Consider the following 20,600-nt stretch of genomic DNA (forward strand, 5'->3'; position numbering starts at 1 on the left):
TTGCTGAAGCTAGCAGGACCTGATAGGGAACTGAAGGCTGTCTGTGCTTGTGTGACTGCAGGGCTGTGATTGGCTGTCCCCCTCCTACTGTGCTTCTGGCAGGGACCGTTAGGACACGCCCACCCCTCATTTGAAACACAGACAGGGACCAGAGAACATCTATAGGGAGCTCCAATAAAGGGGCTATTTTTAAAGATAATATCAATGTTTAGCCCCATGTAAAAGCAACACCATATATTACTTATAATTGCCTACAACCAGTGACTTGAGGGGGGGGCACATGGGTCATAACTGTTGCTTTTGAATCTGAGCTGAATGCTGAGGATCAATTACAAACTCACTGAACAGTTATGTCCCATGTGGCCCCCCTTATAGTCACTGACTAACTCAGAGTTAGAGAGCTGAAAAGCAGGAAGTAGTGTTCTGGCTATTATGTTACACATCCAGTCACTCCAGCCTTTATACATTACATTTTTGCCTATCTAACTATATTAGATACATTTTTTATTTTGCACAGCCTATCTATTTAGCCAGTTTTTATTTTCTCACTGAACTGTTCCTTTAAGTACTCATCCCGGCTTCTTATAGCTCAGCAATAGCTGGTCAGTCACACATGTTATCAAGTAACTCCCTAAATCCACTCATGCTCCATTGTCCCCTCTCAGGACCCCAAATCAGCACAATGATATGTATACAATACTGCCTGCAAACTTGAACTTGGTTAGAACTGCTGTGATGTTGTTGCTATGGAGACACCTGTTGCTAAGGACCAGAAATGAGCTTTCTGTCTGCTATTGTCTCTTATCCTGACTCTGAAACCACAAAGTGCTAATAAGTTAGTAGGGGGGGCAGGGGGATATCTAGAAATAGTTTATTCTATAAGGGGTGTTTGTTTTGTGAAAGAACTTGCTACAGGGATAACTCCTCCCCCTGCTGCACTTGGTACAGTCCAGTGAAAACTCTGGCAAACCCTAGGAAGGACAACCTTATGTCCAGGGTACGCGTCCGTAGACAAACAACACAGATCCAAACTCTTATTCCAGTTTAACTCTTTAATGTCCAACATTTTCCATGTGCTATAAAGTCTCTGTGTTTTAACATGTCCTTCTGCATCAGCAGAAAACTGAGCACGAAAATCCAACTTTCCCCGCCTTTCTCAAGCTTTCCACTTTTAACAAAAAGGAAAAAAAAAAAAAAAAAAAAGTGGCCTCGAGGGCCCCTTGGATCCCCCTTGAAGAAGGGATATTAAGTAGTTTTTATTTTTAATACATTCCTTAATAGTTTGTCATATTTTTTTTTTCTTTTTTAACATTTTTTTGTTTCCTATTTAAAAAAAGAAAATGTAACTATCATACATTCAGCCGCTCACATACTCACATTATACACAGACGCACAACCGCCCATCAGAAAACCCAGTGACAACATCATTAAAATAATACAGCGACTCAACATATCATAAAAGGGAATAATAATAAAAAAAAAATTATATATGCGCTTAACTGGCCCAGTGCCAAAGAGCAGCTAGGGAGGATCTTTGGCTCTTTTGGCACTGAACAGGTAAAGCAGTGGCAGATAATACGGTTTGGGGGACCATGAACCAATACTAAAGATAGGAGTCGGGCAAATACACATATATATATATACAAAGAGAGATTATCTAGGGCAGGAAGTTTGGGCAGTGGGTTATTGCTGGGGAGGGGGGAGTTGCTGGAGAAATTGAACTGTAATGAGGACATAAAGTATAGAGTTCATGTGCTGGAAGAGAAATACCAAAGAAAATGGGGCTAAAGGGGAGCAATAGAGGTAGGGAACAGAAGGGGAGTGTTTGCTCCTAGAGTGTGGTACGGGGTACAGGCTTGGAAAGCTCCCGTTGGCTGCAGTGGCTCAGGAATAGGATAGATGGGAGCCATTAGAGAGCTGGGAGGTGACACTGGTGCTACGACTCAGGCCTGCCTCCGAAGGACCCCCAGAGCCCCCCCTCCGAAGTGGCTGGGGGCTATTGCGAAGCAGCAGGAGCCCAGGCCGGCCACCTGAAGAGGATGATGGAGAGGAAGAAGAAGAGGAAGAAGAAGAGGGTAGAGCAGACAAAGAGGATGAAGAACCAGGGGGGTGCAGTCCCCAGGAAGCGGAGGGTGGAGCAAGCAGGGTAGGTTGACGCCAGAGTTGAGGAGCACCAGTGTTTTGTACCCCATGGCTCCAGTGCGAGCCACTGCGGGGGACTGGACGAGATGGCCATCCCGGAGGAGGTGCTTGGTAGCCTTGGTTGAAGGCCTCAGCAGGGATGCCTGTCAAGGCCATGTTGCTGAAACCAAGCCGCATACTCTCTGAGTCGAAAGCTTCGATTTCTCGGGCTTGACGCTCTAGGAGGCTCCGGATTCGCTCTGACCGCTCGGTCTGCAGGGCCAGCATCTCTTCCTCTATCTGTAATAAACAAGGAGCATCAAGGTTAGGTTGCGCAGCACCAAAGCTGTGAGCCAAGACACTGAAGAACAAGCAGAACTGGCAGATTTACTAGACTCCTGTCTATCAACTTTTCAAACACCCTATTTATATGAAACAAGGAGGAACAAGTCCAATTTATCCACAAAAGAAAATGTATTTTTGCTCCCACCATTCATTGAGTATAACAGGCTGAGTTTTGGCTGCAAAAAAGATCAGGGCCTCGCTATATACTGGACTTCCTTCTGAAACTCAGACTTACACCTTAGGATGAAGCTTTTGGACCTACCCTCTGTTCCAGAAGCGCTCTGCGAATCGACACTCGTTGCTCCAGCTCTTTTAGCTCACGCTCATGTTGGGCATCCGTGTGAATCTTGATTTTACTTTGATAGGCATTCAGGAGTTCCAGTTCCTTCTGTAGCTGGATCCGAAGTTCTTGGTATTCTGCTTCCTGGGTCTCATCCAGGCGCAACTGGGGAACAGAAGAGCAGAGTCACCACCTTCTAAACGATTCAGTGTGTGGATGTATAGGAATATAAGGTTTATTAATGTACAAATGTTATTACATCTCTGCACTTAGCTGCTAGAACAATGTCAATGGTATATAATAAAAAAGGGTTTCCGATGCAGGAAATTGTCTGACAGGAATGGGACTGGGTCCGTAAAAGAGCATAAAAGTGTCTATTTTAAGGAATAGGATAACATTGGGTCTATGATAGGAATGAGACAAAGACCAGGCAAGAACATAAATCTCTGTTTGGATTGGAGACAGGACATAAGGTCTATGGTGAGAAGAGAAGTGAGTCGATGTATGGTGCTGGGAGGAGAAGACAACATATGTTCTGAGATGGAAATGATTCCATGCCTAGAGATGAATCAGTGTCAGTTCCCTGTTGGGAGGAGAGGCAGGACATCAAGGGGCAGATTTATTAAAGGGATACTGTCATGGGAAAAAACATTTTTTTCAAATGAATCAGTTAATAGTGCTGCTCCAGCAGAATTCTGCACTGAAATCCATTTCTCAAAAGAGCAAACAGATTTTTTTATATTCAATTTTGAAATCTGACATGGGGCTAGACATATTGTCAATTTCCCAGCTGCCCTAAGTCATGTGACTTGTGCTCTGATAAACTTCAATCACTCTTTACTGCTGTACTGCAAGTTTGAGTGATATCACCCCCCTCCCCTTTCCCCCCAGCGGCCAAACAAAAGAACAATGGGAAGGTAACCAGATAGCAGCTCCCTAACACAAGATAACAGCTGCCTGGTAGATCTAAGAACAACACTCAATAGTAAAAACCCATGTCCCACTGAGACACATACAGTTACATTGAGAAGGAAAAACAGCAGCCTGCCAGAAAGCATTTCTCTCCTTAAGTGCAGGCACAAGTCACATGACCAGGGGCAGCTGGGAAATTGACAATATGTCTAGCCCCATGTCAGATTTCAAAATTGAATATAAAAAAATCTGTTTGCTCTTTTGAGAAATGGATTTTAGTGCAGAATTCTGCTGGAGTAGCACTATTAACTGATGTGTTTTGAAAAAAACATGTTTTCCAATGACAGGATCCCTTTAAGGTTCAAATGGTAAATTCAAATGTTCAAGTTAAATTTTTGGTCAAAACTCACAAATTTGAGTTGGGAAAACCCCAAATTTGAATTCGATAGGTCGCCACCTAAAACCTGCCGAGTTCATGTAGAAGTCAATGGCAGAGGCCCATTGACCCATTCGAAGATGTTAATAGCCTTCCTGACTTGCGAGTTTTTTTTTTCCAGAAAAAAACCTGATTTGAATTGTGTTAAAATTTGATTTTTCAAGTCGGTAAAAATCGTTTGAATTTTAGATGTTCAAGATTTTTCTTAAATAAGATACAATTCGAGTTTCGAGGTAAAAAAACATCTCTATCGCTCGACTTTTGATAAATTTGCCCCTAAGTGTATAATGGGAAGGTCCATGAAATATATAATAATATAGAATATAGTGTTTAGAGTAGGGTGATACTTACAGCCTGGGTGGAGAGCATCTCATTGATGCTGTGATCATACTGCTCAGCCAGGATAGCCAGTTTGCGTGTCTGCTCATCCTTCAACCTCTTCAGGATGCTCTTGTGTTCGCTCTTAGGGGTCGTTTCCAGCAGGTGATTGCGCAAAGCTTTGTACTGCCGGGTCTGGATCTTACACGTGTCTTGGAACTGGCGCTTTATCTGCAGCTCCTTCGACTTCAGGCGCAAGAGAGAGAAAAGGAAAGGAAGAGAAATGAACCGATGGAGGCAAAGGAACAGGTAGACAACAAGCAGCAAGTAAAACAATTGACATATTAAGTATCTATTCTCTTGCCTGTATCTATGTCCTGTCCCTTCTGTGAATATGTCCCTTATTCTCTGCTATTCACTATTCTGTCTGTCTGAGCGATGCAGCAAATACACCTCTGCTGAACTGAGATCAAACTGTAAAAGTCATGTGACTGCTTCTCAAGCCAACCCGCTGGCAGTTTGTCATTGTGCATGTCAGTATGTGTATGTTACAATTACTATGCCTCTTGCTTTGTTACATGTAGGTTCCATGAGGGAGACACTGGCTCATCTGGCAGTTTCAACCTTGCAGAAGGCTCCATTGTTCTCAATCCAGCTTTTCTTTTGCCTTGTCCTCCTCATGTAGTGAGACACTATCCAATGATAATCTGGCATTTGTATTGTGCTCCGGTGCCTCCCTGCAGCCCCATTAGCAACGAGTCACTTCTCATTTCTCAAAAGAGCCAACAATTTTTTTTATATTCAATTTTGAAATCTGACATGGGGCTAGACATATTGTCAATTTCCCAGCTGCCCCAAGTCATGTGACTTGTGCTCTGATAAACTTCAATCACTCTTTACTGCTGTACTGCAAGTTGGACTGATATCACCCCCCTCTCTCCCCCCCCCAGCAGCCAAACAAAAGAACAATGGGAAGGTAACCAGATAACAGCTCCCTAACACAAGATAACAGCTGCCTGGTAGATCTAAGAACAACACTCAATAGTAAAAACCCAGGTCCCACTGAGACACATTCAGTTACATTGAGAAGGAAAAACAGCAGCCTGCCAGAAAGCATTTCTCTCCTAAAGTGCAGGCACAAGTCACATGACCAGGGGCAGCTGGGAAATTGACAAAATGTCTAGCCCCATGTCAGATTTCAAAATTGAATATAAAAAAAATCTGTTTGCTCTTTTGAAAAATGGATTTCAGTGCAGAATTCTGCTGGAGCAGCACTATTAACTGATGTGTTTTGAAAAAAACATGTTTTCTGATGACAGGATCCCTTTAAACATGATGTAGAACGTGATATTCTCAGACTTTGGTTTTAATATTTTTTTTAATTTTTAGTCTAAGTTATTTAGCAGCTCTTATTGCAGCAATCTGGTTGCTAGGGTACAAATTACCTTAGCAATCATGCAATGTACTTGAATAAGAGGCTGGAATATAAATAGGAGAGGCCTGAATAGAAAGATGAATAATAAAAACCAGCAATAACAATACATTTGTAGCCTCGCAGAGCATTTGTTTTTTAGATGGGGTCAGTGATACCCTTTTAAAAGATGTCATAAGTCAAATGAAAATGAAAAAAAAAAATGAAGGCCAATTAAAAAGTAGCTTAGAATTAGACACTCTAATATACTAAAAGTTAACATAAAGGTGAACCACCCCTTTAAAGGGGATGTAAAGGCAAAAAAATAAAATCCCAATTTACTTTCTTTTATGAAAAATAAATCTATCTCCAATATAAATTAATTAAATGTCTACCGTTTTTATAAGAAAACAGACTGTATGCAGTGAAATTGCCCCTTTGTTTTTTACTTGTGCTGACTGCTGCAGATAGGAAACTTCAGACGGTCCCTAACTGCAGGGAAACGATCATACTTTGGAACAGCACCATACTTCCCAGAACTTGAGCAGCTTTGTTTGTTTTCCTGTAGAGCAGCTGGCAACCGTTTAGAGATTTGTATCCACAGACCCAGTGCAGTCTGTATATTCTGATTATTTATCAGTTTTGCTGGTTTGGCTTCTATGGCAGATATTATTTGACTTGTGCTGTTTTGATAATTTTTGAAGATCCCTAAGCTTAACCTCCCAGCAGAAGCTCAGATCACACTGAGCATGTGCGTGGTCTTGGTCTTGCAAAGTTTGTAAACAAAGTTACAAGATCCCAATTTTGAAAGCATGAATCATTTGTTTAATTAGGCTTCTGGTGCAGTAAATTCATGTTTATATTAAGTATACAAAATACAGCATTTCTAGCATTATTCTATTTTAGACTTTAGTTCCCCTTTAAGTCTCTGGGAAAGCAGAGGAAGGAGCTTTGATGGTTCAGGAACAGGCTGCAGGGGAGGCAGTAAATTCATCTCCGTAAAAAGGTGAGATGAATGCAGTGGAACATTCTTTATGTGTAACTATCCCTCTAAGTTGTTATGACACAGAGAATTACCCAGATGTCTGACTTGGGTACCTGGGCTGTTACTTAAAGGGATACTGTCATGGGAAATAAACATTTTTTCAAAATTAATCAGTTAATAGTGCTACTCCAGCAGAATTCTGCACTGAAATCCATTTCTCAAAAGAGCAAACAGATTTTTTTATATTCAATTTTGAAATCTAACATGGGGCTAGACATATTGTCGATTTCCCAGCTGCCCCTGGTCATGTGACTTGTGCCTGCACTTTAGGAGAGAAATGCTTTTTGGCAGGCTGCTGTTTTTCCTTCTCAATGTAACTGAATGTGTCTCAGTGGGACCGGGGTTTTTACTAGAGTGTTGTTCTTAGATCTACCAGGCAGCTGTTATCTTGTGTTAGGGAGCTGTTATCTGGTTACCTTCCCATTGTTCTTTTGTTTGGCTGCTGGGGGAAAAAGGGAGGGGGTGATATCACTCTAACTTGCAGTACAGCAGTAAAGAGTGATTGAAATTTATCAGAGCACAAATCACATGACTTGGGGCAGTTGGGAAATATGTCTAGCCCCATGTCAGATTTCAAAATTGAATATAAAAAAATCTGTTTGCTCTTTTGAGAAATGGATTTCAGTGCAGAATTCTGCTGGAGCAGCACTATCAACTGATTCATTTTGAAAAAATGTTTTTTCCCATGACAGTATCCCTTTAACTAAATCAACCTCCAAAGTTCCTTTGTTGTTTCCCTGTACTGGGACAGTAGCTGCTGAGGGACCTTTTCTTTAGGAATGGGGATTGATGGAACTTGCACTGGGTCTGTACAACTGCACGAGTGACCCTGCACTGCACATAGAAATCTAAAATGAACTGCAACTGATCTAAATGTAGGGTTTAACCCCCACTCCCAAGGTATGCTCAGTAGAACATTGTGCCATAGGAGTTGCTGCACATGGATGTACGTATTTACTAGGGATGTGCTATTTTGTGATAGACCCAATCCTGAATGTTTCATGAAAAAAAATTAGTGTTTCAGGCTGATTTATTGAATATTTCTGCAAAAACCCTAATAATCCCTCCCTTCTCTTCCACTTGTTGCTCCCTGAATTCCCAGGCTGTGCACTCAGCTCACTGCACTGTAGGACAGGAACCAATCAGCAGCTAGCAGGACCTGATAGGGAACTGAAGCCTGTCTGTGCTTGTGTGACTGCAGGGCTGTGATTGGCTGTCCCCCTCCTACTGTGCTTCTGGCAGGGACCGTTAGGACACGCCCACCCCTCATTTGAAACACAGACAGGGACCAGAGAACATCTATAGGGAGCTCCAATAAAGGGGCTATTTTTAAAGATAATATTAATGTTTAGCACCATGTAAAAGCAACATCATATATTACTTATAATTGTCTACAAAATTAGGGTTTTTTTCAGTTATCTTACCCGTCTCCTTTAAGGATCCGATTCAACCAGGCACTTGAATATACTGAATCCTGGGTGAACCCCCTCTATACTGTCCTTGCTCCAGCCCATAAGCACCGCTCAGTGGGAAAATGTTATGTGGCACTGCGCTGAGCTGCCTCCCTTACTAACTGCCCATTCTCTTTCTCTGCACTTGTATCAACTACTACATAACATCTGTGTTTCCAACCTACTCTAATTCAATCTCTACTCACTCAACTCTCAGACTACTTTCAACTGCTGCCATCTCCAACTCTCTAGTTAGCTCTTCTGAACTTCACCAAGGTGCAACCTCTCCTCTGGAATTTCCCATCATAGTCCAGCTCATCTTCACCTAATATTTAACCTTTAATATTTAAATCACCACATTTCTGAGAACTTTAAGCCATCTCTCCTTGACTCCTAATCCTATGTGTGTCCCAATCCTATCCTTGGTCCCCTACCCCTCTACCCTCCCTACCAAATTCTCTTACCTTTTCCCCCACAATAAGGAACGTTAAACTTTGGCCCCCAGCTTAATATTAGAACTGTGTCTAAGGAAAAATCTAAAGAAAATTTGTCGTGTACAAACCTTAATTGTATGCAGCCTGTGAGTGCCTATACCTGTATCAGTGCCCGACCTGTGAGTGTCTATACCTGTATCAGTGCCCGACCTGTGAGTGTCTATATCTGTATCAGTGCCCGGCCTGTGAGTGTCTATACCTGTATCAGTGCCAGGCCTGTGAGTGCCTATACCTGTATCAGTGCCAGGCCTGTGAGTGTCTATACCTGTATCAGTGCCCGACCTGTGAGTGTCTATATCTGTATCAGTGCCCGGCCTGTGAGTGTCTATACCTGTATCAGTGCCCGACCTGTGAGTGCCTATACCTGTATCAGTGCCAGGCCTGTGAGTGTCTATATCTGTATCAGTGCCAGGCCTGTGAGTGTCTATACCTGTATCAGTGCCCGACCTGTGAGTGTCTATACCTGTATCAGTGCCCGACCTGTGAGTGTCTATACCTGTATCAGTGCCAGGCCTGTGAGTGTCTATACCTGTATCAGTGCCCGGCCTGTGAGTGTCTATACCTGTATCAGTGCCTGGCCTGTGAGTGTCTATACCTGTATCAGTGCCTGGCCTGTGAGTGTCTATACCTGTATCAGTGCCCGACCTGTGAGTGTCTATACCTGTATCAGTGCCCGACCTGTGAGTGTCTATATCTGTATCAGTGCCCGGCCTGTGAGTGTCTATACCTGTATCAGTGCCAGGCCTGTGAGTGTCTATACCTGTATCAGTGCCCAGCCTGTGAGTGTCTATACCTGTATCAGTGCCAGGCCTGTGAGTGTCTATACCTGTATCAGTGCCCGGCCTGTGAGTGTCTATACCTGTATCAGTGCCCAGCCTGTGAGTGTCTATACCTGTATCAGTGCCCGGCCTGTGAGTGTCTATACCTGTATCAGTGCCCGGCCTGTGAGTGTCTATACCTGTATCAGTGCCCGACCTGTGAGTGTCTATACTGTATCAGTGCTAGGCCTGTGAGTGTCTATACCTGTATCAGTGCCAGGCCTGTGAGTGTCTATACCTGTATCAGTGCCAGGCCTGTGAGTGTCTATACCTGTATCAGTGCCAGGCCTGTGAGTGTCTATACCTGTATCAGTGCCAGGCCTGTGAGTGTCTATACCTGTATCAGTGCCAGCCGACCTGTGAGTGTCTATACCTGTATCAGTGCCCGGCCTGTGAGTGTCTATACCTGTATCAGTGCAGGCCTGTGAGTGTCTATACCTGTATCAGTGCCAGGCCTGTGAGTGTCTATACCTGTATCAGTGCCAGGCCTGTGAGTGTCTATACCTGTATCAGTGCCCGACCTGTGAGTGTCTATACCTGTATCAGTGCCAGGCCTGTGAGTGTCTATACCTGTATCAGTGCCCGGCCTGTGAGTGTCTATACCTGTATCAGTGCCAGGCCTGTGAGTGTCTATACCTGTATCAGTGCCAGGCCTGTGAGTGTCTATACCTGTATCAGTGCCAGGCCTGTGAGTGCCCTATACCTGTATCAGTGCCGTCCTGTGAGTGTCTATACCTGTATCAGTGCTCGGCCTGTGAGTGTCTACCGTATCAGTGCCGGCTGTGAGTGCTATACCTGTATCAGTGCTCGGCCTGTGAGTGTCTATACCTGTATCAGTGCCGGCCTGTGAGTGTCTATACCTGTATCAGTGCCAGGCCTGTGAGTGTCTATACCTGTATCAGTGCCAGGCCTGTGAGTGTCTATACCTGTATCAGTGCCGGCCTGTGAGTGTCTATACCTGTATCAGTGCCGGGCCCTGTGAGTGTCTATACCTGTATCAGTGCCAGGCCTGTGAGTGTCTATACCTGTATCAGTGCCCGGCCTGTGAGTGTCTATACCTGTATCAGTGCCGGCCTGTGAGTGTCTATACCTGTATCAGTGCCCGGCTGTGAGTGCCTATACCTGTATCAGTGCCCGCCTGTGAGTGTCTATACCTGTATCAGTGCCCGCCTGTGAGTGTCTATACCTGTATCAGTGCCGCCTGTGAGTGTCTATACCTGTATCAGTGCCGCCTGATGCTATACCTGTACAGTGCCGCCTGTGAGTGTCTTACCTGTATCAGTGCCAGGCCTGTGAGTGCTATACCTGTATCAGGACTAAAAAATGTCTTACCCTTAATGTTGCAGCCTGTGAGTGCTATACCTGTATCAGTGCCCGCCTGTGAGTGTCTATACCTGTATCAGTGCCCGCCTGTGAGTGTCTATATCTGTATCAGTGCCCGGCCTGTGAGTGTCTATACCTGTATCAGTGCCGGCCTGTGAGTGCTATACCTGTATCAGTGCCAGGCCTGTGAGTGTCTATACCTGTATCAGTGCCGACCTGTGAGTGTCTATACTGTATCAGTGCCCGGCCTGTGAGTGTCTATACCTGTATCAGTGCCCGACCTGTGAGTGCCTATACCTGTATCAGTGCCAGGCCTGTGAGTGTCTATACCTGTATCAGTGCCAGGCCTGTGAGTGTCTATACCTGTATCAGTGCCACTGTGAGTGTCTATACCTGTATCAGTGCCCGACCTGTGAGTGTCTATACCTGTATCAGTGCCGGCCTGTGAGTGTCTATACCTGTATCAGTGCCCGGCCTGTGAGTGTCTATACCTGTATCAGTGCCGGCCTGTGAGTGTCTATACCTGTATCAGTGCCGGCCTGTGAGTGTCTATACCTGTATCAGTGCCCGACCTGTGAGTGTCTATACCTGTATCAGTGCCCGCCTGTGAGTGTCTATATCTGTATCAGTGCCAGGCCTGTGAGTGTCTATACCTGTATCAGTGCCAGCCTGTGAGTGTCTATACCTGTATCAGTGCCCAGCCTGTGAGTGTCTATACCTGTATCAGTGCCAGGCCTGTGAGTGTCTATACCTGTATCAGTGCCGGCCTGTGAGTGTCTATACCTGTATCAGTGCCAGCCTGTGAGTGTCTATACCTGTATCAGTGCCGACCTGTGAGTGTCTATACTGTATCAGTGCCGGCTGTGAGTGTCTATACCTGTATCAGTGCCGACCTGTGAGTGTCTATACTGTATCAGTGCCAGGCCTGTGAGTGTCTATACCTGTATCAGTGCCCGCCTGTGAGTGTCTATACCTGTATCAGTGCCGGCCTGTGAGTGTCTATACCTGTATCAGTGCCACCTGTGAGTGTCTATACCTGTATCAGTGCCGGCCTGTGAGTGTCTATACCTGTATCAGTGCCCGCCTGTGAGTGTCTATACCTGTATCAGTGCCAGGCCTGTGAGTGTCTATACCTGTATCAGTGCTTGGCCTGTGAGTGTCTATACCTGTATCAGTGCTCGGCCTGTGAGTGTCTATACCTGTATCAGTGCTCGGCCTGTGAGTGTCTATACCTGTATCAGTGCCCTGCCTGTGAGTGTCTATACCTGTATCAGTGCCCGACCTGTGAGTGCCTATACCTGTATCAGTGCCAGGCCTGTGAGTGTCTATACCTGTATCAGTGCCAGGCCTGTGAGTGTCTATACCTGTATCAGTGCCCGACCTGTGAGTGTCTATACCTGTATCAGTGCCCGGCCTGTGAGTGTCTATACCTGTATCAGTGCCCGGCCTGTGAGTGCCTATACCTGTATCAGTGCCCGGCCTGTGAGTGTCTATACCTGTATCAGTGCCCAGCCTGTGAGTGTCTATACCTGTATCAGTGCCCGACCTGTGAGTGTCTATACCTGTATCAGTGCCAGGCCTGTGAGTGTCTATACCTGTATCAGTGCCAGGCCTGTGAGTGTCTATACCTGTATCAGTGCCAGGCCTGTGAGTGCCTATACCTGTATCAGTGCTTGGCCTGTGAGTGTCTATACCTGTATTAGTGCCAGGCCTGTGAGTGTCTATACCTGTATCAGTGCCAGGCCTGTGAGTGTCTATACCTGTATCAGTGCCCGGCCTGTGAGTGTCTATACCTGTATCAGTGCCCGGCCTGTGAGTGTCTATACCTGTATCAGTGCCCGGCCTGTGAGTGTCTATACCTGTATCAGTGCCAGGCCTGTGAGTGTCTATACCTGTATCAGTGCCAGGCCTGTGAGTGCCTATACCTGTATCAGTGCTTGGCCTGTGAGTGTCTATACCTGTATTAGTGCCAGGCCTGTGAGTGTCTATACCTGTATCAGTGCCAGGCCTGTGAGTGTCTATACCTGTATCAGTGCCAGGCCTGTGAGTGTCTATACCTGTATCAGTGCCAGGCCTGTGAGTGTCTATACCTGTATCAGTGCCAGGCCTGTGAGTGTCTATACCTGTATCAGTGCCAGGCCTGTGAGTGTCTATACCTGTATCAGTGCCAGGCCTGTGAGTGTCTATACCTGTATCAGTGCTTGGCCTGTGAGTGTCTATACCTGTATCAGTGCCCGACCTGTGAGTGTCTATACCTGTATCAGTGCTCGGCCTGTGAGTGTCTATACCTGTATCAGTGCCAGGCCTGTGAGTGTCTATACCTGTATCAGTGCCCGACCTGTGAGTGTCTATATCTGTATCAGTGCCCGGCCTGTGAGTGTCTATACCTGTATCAGTGCCAGGCCTGTGAGTGTCTATACCTGTATCAGTGCCAGGCCTGTGAGTGTCTATACCTGTATCAGTGCCCGACCTGTGAGTGTCTATACCTGTATCAGTGCCCGGCCTGTGAGTGTCTATATCTGTATCAGTGCCCGGCCTGTGAGTGTCTATACCTGTATCAGTGCCAGGCCTGTGAGTGTCTATACCTGTATCAGTGCCCGACCTGTGAGTGTCTATACCTGTATCAGTGCCCGGCCTGTGAGTGTGTATAAGTGTGTGTATACCTACACAAGCATAACCCCCACCCCACTCCCATGACAGTCACTGCTAAATGCCTGTATTACCCAGTCATGTGACCTCTGGGTCAGCGCACCATTAACCCTTTCCTTGCTCAGGAGAGACAGCCAAGCTACTGCTGGGGGAAGCCCCGTGCCACACAGATGGTGATAAAACAGAAATAAATGAAAGACACTGGGATGAGGTCAGATTCAATTTAGACGTTTATTACAAAAAAACAAAACAAAACACAAACACAAAAGAAGCCTTATTTACATTGGGACAAATAACAAAAAGATGGCAAGGAATCTATATATATATGCAAGTCCATTTAACCTCTTACTGGCCAGTGTGCAGGGGGTCTGGCAGCAGGGGGGTTAAATGCAATTCCATATATATCTTCATGTTGATCAATCACAAATGTCAGCAGTCTGTACAATGTGCAGGGAGGGGACAAAATAAATATAGGAAATGATACAGAAATTTCAGGATTATGTACAAAAGACAAATAAAAATAAAACAAAAATATACGGTGAAATACCACAAAAACGTGTTTTGTTTTGTTTTTTTGACCTGCATTTTGAGGGGGGGAAGGCTGGTCTCTGGCAGAGAAAAGGTTAATGGATTTTAATAAACTGGTAGAAATGAGCACTTGTATTGAAAAGCTCAGCAGCCGGCTGCCATTACCCAAACTGCCCATTAGGTGTCACTGTAATCAAATACAAATAATACAAGGGCTTCTCTCAGTAACAAGAGCTCACAACTGCCACCAGATGTCGCTGCAGACACCAACACTGAAATAACCCGGTCAGACTTATGGGCTGTTGCATTAAACACATTCATGTCACAGGCCGTCTTAGTCAGACCAATCGCAACAGTGCAGTAAAGTTACACAGTGTGGCTTCCCTTCCCAGACACAATCGCAAGTGTGTGAAGTCCCTCTGTAACGTGCGCCATGTTCAGAAGCCATTTGTAAAGTCATCTGAAAGCGGAATTTATACCAAGCTATTCCTGGCCCTGCTGCTGCTTCTTAAAGGGATACTGTCATGGGAAAAACATTTTTTTTTCAAAATGAATCAGTTAATAGTGTTGCTCCAGCAGAATTCTGCACTGAAATCCATTTCTCAAAAGAGCAAACAGATTTTTTTATATTCAATTTTGAAATCTGACATGGGGCTAGACATATTGTCAGTTTCCCAGCTGCCCCCGGTCATGTGACTTGTGCTCTGATAAACTTCAATCACTCTTTACTGCTGTACTGCAAGTTGGAGTGATATCACCCCCCTCACTTTCTCCCCCAGCAGCCTAACAACAGAATAATGGGAAGGTAACCAGATAGCAGCTCCCTAACACAAGATAACAGCTGCCTGGTAGATCTAAGAACAACACTCAATAGTAAAAACCCAGGTCCCACTGAGACACATTCAGTTACATTGAGAAGGAAAAACAGCAGCCTGCCAGAAAGCATTTCTCTCCTAAAGTGCAGGCACAAGTCACATGACCAGGGGCAGCTGGGAAATTGACAAAATGTTTAGCCCCATGTCAGATTTCAAAATTGAATATAAAAAAATCTGTTTGCTCTTTTGAGAAATGGATTTCAGTGCAGAATTCTGCTGGAGCAGCACTATTAACTGATGTGTTTTGAAAAAAACATGTTTTCTGATGACAGGATCCCTTTAAGCTTCACAGAGCTGTGTGTTCAGCCTGAAAGAAGCGGATCCGCTTTGTGCTCCATCTTAACTGATCTGAATCACATGTGCCTATGTGCGATTACACACACTCAAGTGGAGGTCAGCCCAAAAACACAAAAGGAGGCGTCTTTGGGCTAATCGTTGCTCCTGTGTGTGTGAGAGACAGATGGAGCAGATCCGCTTCTCTCAGGCTGCAAAAATACAGCTGTGTGTGATTAACGGGCCTTCATTACAGCCGACATTGTTTCCAGAGTCGTAACAGCAAAGGATAAAACCGCTGCTTTCAACTAAAACAACTGGCGCTGGGAACGTTGAATTAAAGGGGCAGTTAACCATTACAAAACATGTTCCGTTCAAATAGAAATGATCTTTTTTTCTGTCGGTTTCTAATTTGTAGTTGGCATTTTTCCAAAAATGTAAGGGGAGGTTCACCTTTGAGCTAAGTTTTAGTATGTGGTGGCAAAATTGGTCTTCATTTTGATCTTTTTGAAAAACTTGCAAATTGTCTCAGAATAACCCTCTCTACGTCACAGTAAAACTTAAAGGAGACACATAGGATAAATGAAAAACCCCTAATTTTGTAGGCAATTATAAGTAATGTATGGTGTTGCTTTTACATGGGGCTAAACATTAATATTATCTTTAAAAATAGCCCCTTTATTGGAGCTCCCTATAGATGTTCTCTGGTCCCTGTCTGTGTTTCACATGAGGGGTGGGCGTGTCCCTGCCAGAAGCACAGTAGGAGGGGGACAGCCAATCACAGCCCTGCAGTCACACAAGCACAGACAGGCTTCAGTTCCCTATCAGGTCCTGCTAGCTGCTGATTGGTTCCTGTCCTACAGTGCAGTGAGCTGAGTGCACAGCCTGGGAATTCAGGGAGCAGCAAGTGGAAGAGAAGGGAGGGATTATTAGGGGTTTTGCAGAAATATTCAATAAATCAGCCTGAAACAATACTTTTTTTTCTATATCTAAAATAGTATAATCCACTTGTACATTCTTGTTTTTTGACATAAAATGTCGCCTTTAACTCAAAGGTGAACAAGCCTTTTAATTTCCCACAAGCAGCCCAGTAAAATCGAGATGTGATTAGATTGTATCCATTGGTCCCTACGTTACAGAAGCCTGTCCCCAGTCTAACAGTTTAGCGGCCTAGGCCGGAGGAGACCTGCTTTACTGAGTTTCTCTGGGAGGCAGGAAAATGAAACAAATACATTTTAAAAATCTAAACAGTGAAGTAATGGAACATAAAAACCAACTGAGAAAAAACTGGTCCGTGTGACACGTTAAACATTGATAAATTGCTATATATATATATTCTAGTTTGGGTTAAAAGGACTTTTTTAAAGGGGAAGTTCACAGCAACATTATAGTGCAGTAGCCTATAGTCTATTTCTCAGCAGCCATCGTTTATCATTGATTTGGCTGCAAGAGAGAGAGAGTGGGAGCTCAGCAGTAATACCAGCAGCTCTTGGGATATAACAAAAGATCCCTCAGCTTAGAGACTTCATAACATTTTACATTCACAATAGAAAATCAGCAAAAAAAACCCACAACAAATCAAACAGAGAACTAATACATTTGCCCCTCGATGCACCGACACAAACCATTCAGCTTTAGCCTGGGCACCCAGCAGCCCCCCTGCAGTCAGGATAAAGTGATCAGGGGCTTTAAAGGACCAGTAACATCAATTTTCTTAAAAAAGTCAGTATAGAATGAAAAAACCCCACATAGACACATTTAACTTTTAAATCGCTAAGTCTTTATTAAAGGGATACTGTCATGGAAAAACTTGTTTTTTTCAAAATGTGTCAGTTAATAGTGCTGCTCCAGCAGAATTCTGCACTGAAATCCATTTTTTAAAAGAGCAAACAGATTTTTTTATATTCAATTTTGAAATCGGACATGGGGCTAGACATCAGTTTCCCAGCTGCCCCCAGTCATGTGACTTGTGCCTGCACTTTAGGATGGAACTACTTTCTGGCAGGCTGTTACATTCAGTTACATTGAGTAGGAGAAATAACAGCCTGCCAGAAAGTAGTTCCATCCTAAAGTGCAGGCACAAGTCACATGACTGGGGGCAGCTGGGAAACTGATGTCTAGCCCCATGTCCGATTTCAAAATTGAATATAAAAAAATCTGTTTGCTCTTTTGAAAGATGATTTCAGTGCAGAATTCTGCTAGAACAGCACTATTAACTGATGAATTTTGAAAAAAAACATGTTTTCCCATGACAGTAACCCTTTAAGAAATAACTTACTGAAGCGACAGAAAAAAGAAAAGGCGACGATCCATCGTGTGAGGCTCGATTTCTCCTCCCTGGCTATTATCTCCTATAAGGAAAGCAGGAAGGAGAAATCGAGCGCTGCACAATGGATCACCTTTTCTGAAGAGGAGTTTTGGTAAGTTATTTCTCAATAAAGACTTAGCGATTTCAAAGTTAAATGTGTCTGTGGTTTTTTTTTGTTCCATACTATATACTAACAATTTATTTATTTAAACTGGTCCTTTAACAAATGATTAGAAAGGCTACCATGCCCTCCTTACAGCACTGCCACCAACCGTTACTGTCCCCATATTAACTGGAGATTATTGCACTACAGTAGAAACCCCCATTTTACATTTTTTCAGGAGACCAGAAAAAAAGATGTGGCCTCTGTGAAATGATTGTGCGTTATTTATTGGTGGGACCACCAAAAAAACTGTAAAACGAGGGAAAACTTAAAACCAGGGTATGAAAACGTGAAGTTTTGAGTGAGTAAAGTTACCTAAGGACAAAGTGTCTAAATAAAATAGTGATGCACCAAATCCAGGTTTCAGTTTGGGATTCTGCCTTTTTCAGCAGGATTCAGATTTGGCCAAAATCTTGTGCATGGCCTAACTGGATCCTAATTAGCATATGCAAATTAGGGACAAGAAGGGAAATTTTAACTATTTGTCACAAAACTTTGCTTTATCCTTTCTGTCCCTAATTTGCATATGCTAATTATGATTTGGATTCATTTTCGGTATTCAGTTGAATCTTTCATGAAGGATTCGGAATTCAGCTGGATCCCAAATAGTGGATTCGGTGTATCCCTATAATAAACAAAGACATCTGCCCCCGTAGGGTAATGATAGGATGAGATAATACATTATAATCCCCATTTAATACAGACACGGAGCAAATGCAAATATGTGCAAATGATCCCAAACCAATATTGTAGCCATTTGTCCCTCGTTTTTATTGAGTCACAATAAGAATTAGGGGTGAAATATGGGGAACGTGCTATGGCTTACCAACAGCTTAGTTCTGGGCTCGTGCCCTCTGATTGGTCAATACTAGATACAAGACCCAGCCACTCACAGCATGAAGCCATTCTGAAACAACCAATGACTGAACTGAACAGCTAACCAATCACAATGAAACAGACTGGCAAGCCTCACAAAACCACAATATATAAATATTTAGTATATTGGGGGGACGGGACTCCGGGGGCTGTGCAGTGGTGTGACTGGTACTGGGTGGCACCACAATATCCAATAGATGACCCTTCTCCCCAGAGGTCAGACAGCCCAGAAATCGAGTTGCCTGTCTGCAGACATAGGTGGGAATTCGGCTCTCGCCTCAGAGACCAGCATGACCCGTGCAACAGAAGGAAAAACAAAAATACAAAACAAAACTGGTTCCCATGAAGACACTGCCAGTGGTTTGATCCCATGTAAGGTGCTCCTGGCCGACCCCTAACTGCACTCTAATAAGGCACTATATGGTTTGAGGAAGGCAGCGGTTAAGACTGGATAATGAACAGCTTGTTGCTCATCTCCATGGTTTGGGCGGCTTTGTCCTCCTTACTGTGCTGTGTCTGCCGACCCCCCTGCCCAATGGGGTCCCTCTCAGATCCCTACACTTGTCAGCCTCCCTCCTGCGCTGCTCCCGACTCATCAGCCTGGGAATTCTACTGGGCCTCTCTGCTCGTAGGAGCCTCATCTTCTCCATGTAAATAAGGGCTACTGGAGGGAGAACCGCACACAGCCTCCGCACGCCCTTTGCCAACGTCTCATTCACTATCTTTACCATTCTTGATGGAGTGTTAACAATCCTCCTACGCCAATAAACCCAACCTCCACTCACAGCCCGGGAGTCTCCAGCCAACACTGGGATACGGCTTCGGAATCCGCCCTTGTAGGTTTTTGGGAAAAGGTAGAATAGGCCACCTTCTCCGGCTGCTCCACATCGCTGCAGGACTCTGAACAGAGGCCCGGGCAAGCGCAGGAGGGCACGGAGCCATAATCTACGCGCTCGTTTTGGCCAGTCTTTCAGCCACTCCCCAGCGGGCCTTCCCAATGAGCCCGCCACCAGGAAGAGTGAAAGGAAGATACCTGGCGATGTGAATACCCCAACTGCTATAGCCAGAACAGGCACATAATATAAACGCAGCCGGTAGCTTAAGGCTAGGGCAGCCACTGCTCCACAACTTTGGGCCAGCAGCAGAAAGGAGGCTGGACTCAAATCAAAGACCCAGTACAACATAATGTAGCAGCAAAGCAGGCTGGCCCCCAGTGTCTCTAGAGCTACTAGGACAGAGTCCAGCAAGGGTCCTGGCCTCCACAGGGTGAGAAGAGCCAGAAGCAGTGGGAGTAATGACCAAGGACAAAAAGGGCGAGAAGCTGCTATCAGGGTAAGGACAGCACATAGGGCATGGCTTGGCATAGAGGAGGCAGTTAGTGTTGGAGCTGGACGCAGAGAGTTGGTAGGCTCTTGCGCCCACTCAGAAGACAGCTCAAAATAAGGGACCTCCTGGTCTGGGCAGCCATCTGCCTCTGTTCTCTCTGGGGTCACCTCTAAGTACACAGGCTCTTCCTCATCCTCAGAGCTACAGAGGCTAAACTGGTCTCCCTCTCCCCCCTCTTCCTCCTCCACCTCCACCTCCTCCTCCTCCCCAGGCCTTACTTTGAGGCTTTTGGGCTGCTGTCGGACCTCGGCTGCATGCTTCTGTCGCAGTTCCTGCTCTCGCCGTTTGTTGTACTCCAGCTGGTTCCCCAGTTCTGTCTGGTGCTGCATGCGAATGAGTTCACTCCTCGTGTGCTGCAGGAGCTGCAGGTGGCGGAACTCCAACTCTTGGGTGCACTCGTGCTGGCGCAGGAGCATTGCGCACTCTAGATCCCGCTGAGTCTGCTTTTTGTTTAGCTCCTGAGAAGATAATCAAAAATGTTACCCCTGAAACATTCAACATACCGCTCCTTAAAAGTCAGTCTCCTCTCAGGATAACCAAAAGCACCCACCATACTAAGTCTCTGTCTCAGGAGAAGCATAAACACCC

General features: G+C 44.9%; 1 protein-coding gene across 4 annotated transcripts in view; it reads right to left on the reverse strand.

Annotated features, from left to right (window-relative positions):
* Positions 1–1,037: 1,037 nt before the first annotated feature.
* The window catches only part of taok2.L (TAO kinase 2 L homeolog), a 39,304-nt gene continuing 19,741 nt past the window's right edge, over positions 1,038–20,600 (reverse strand). For 2 of the 4 annotated variants that reach the window (XM_041575604.1, XM_041575605.1), the window contains exons 17-20: positions 20,231–20,470; positions 4,446–4,658; positions 2,729–2,911; positions 1,038–2,421 (exon numbers count right to left, since the gene is read on the reverse strand). In XM_041575604.1, the coding sequence (XP_041431538.1) occupies positions 1,885–2,421; positions 2,729–2,911; positions 4,446–4,658; positions 20,231–20,470 (1,173 nt within the window). In that variant the 3' untranslated portion in view covers positions 1,038–1,884. 4 annotated transcript variants of the gene reach the window in all.

This window comes from Xenopus laevis, chromosome 9_10L (genome assembly GCF_017654675.1).
Source record: "Xenopus laevis strain J_2021 chromosome 9_10L, Xenopus_laevis_v10.1, whole genome shotgun sequence".
In the NCBI taxonomy this organism is placed as follows: Eukaryota; Metazoa; Chordata; class Amphibia; order Anura; family Pipidae; genus Xenopus; species Xenopus laevis.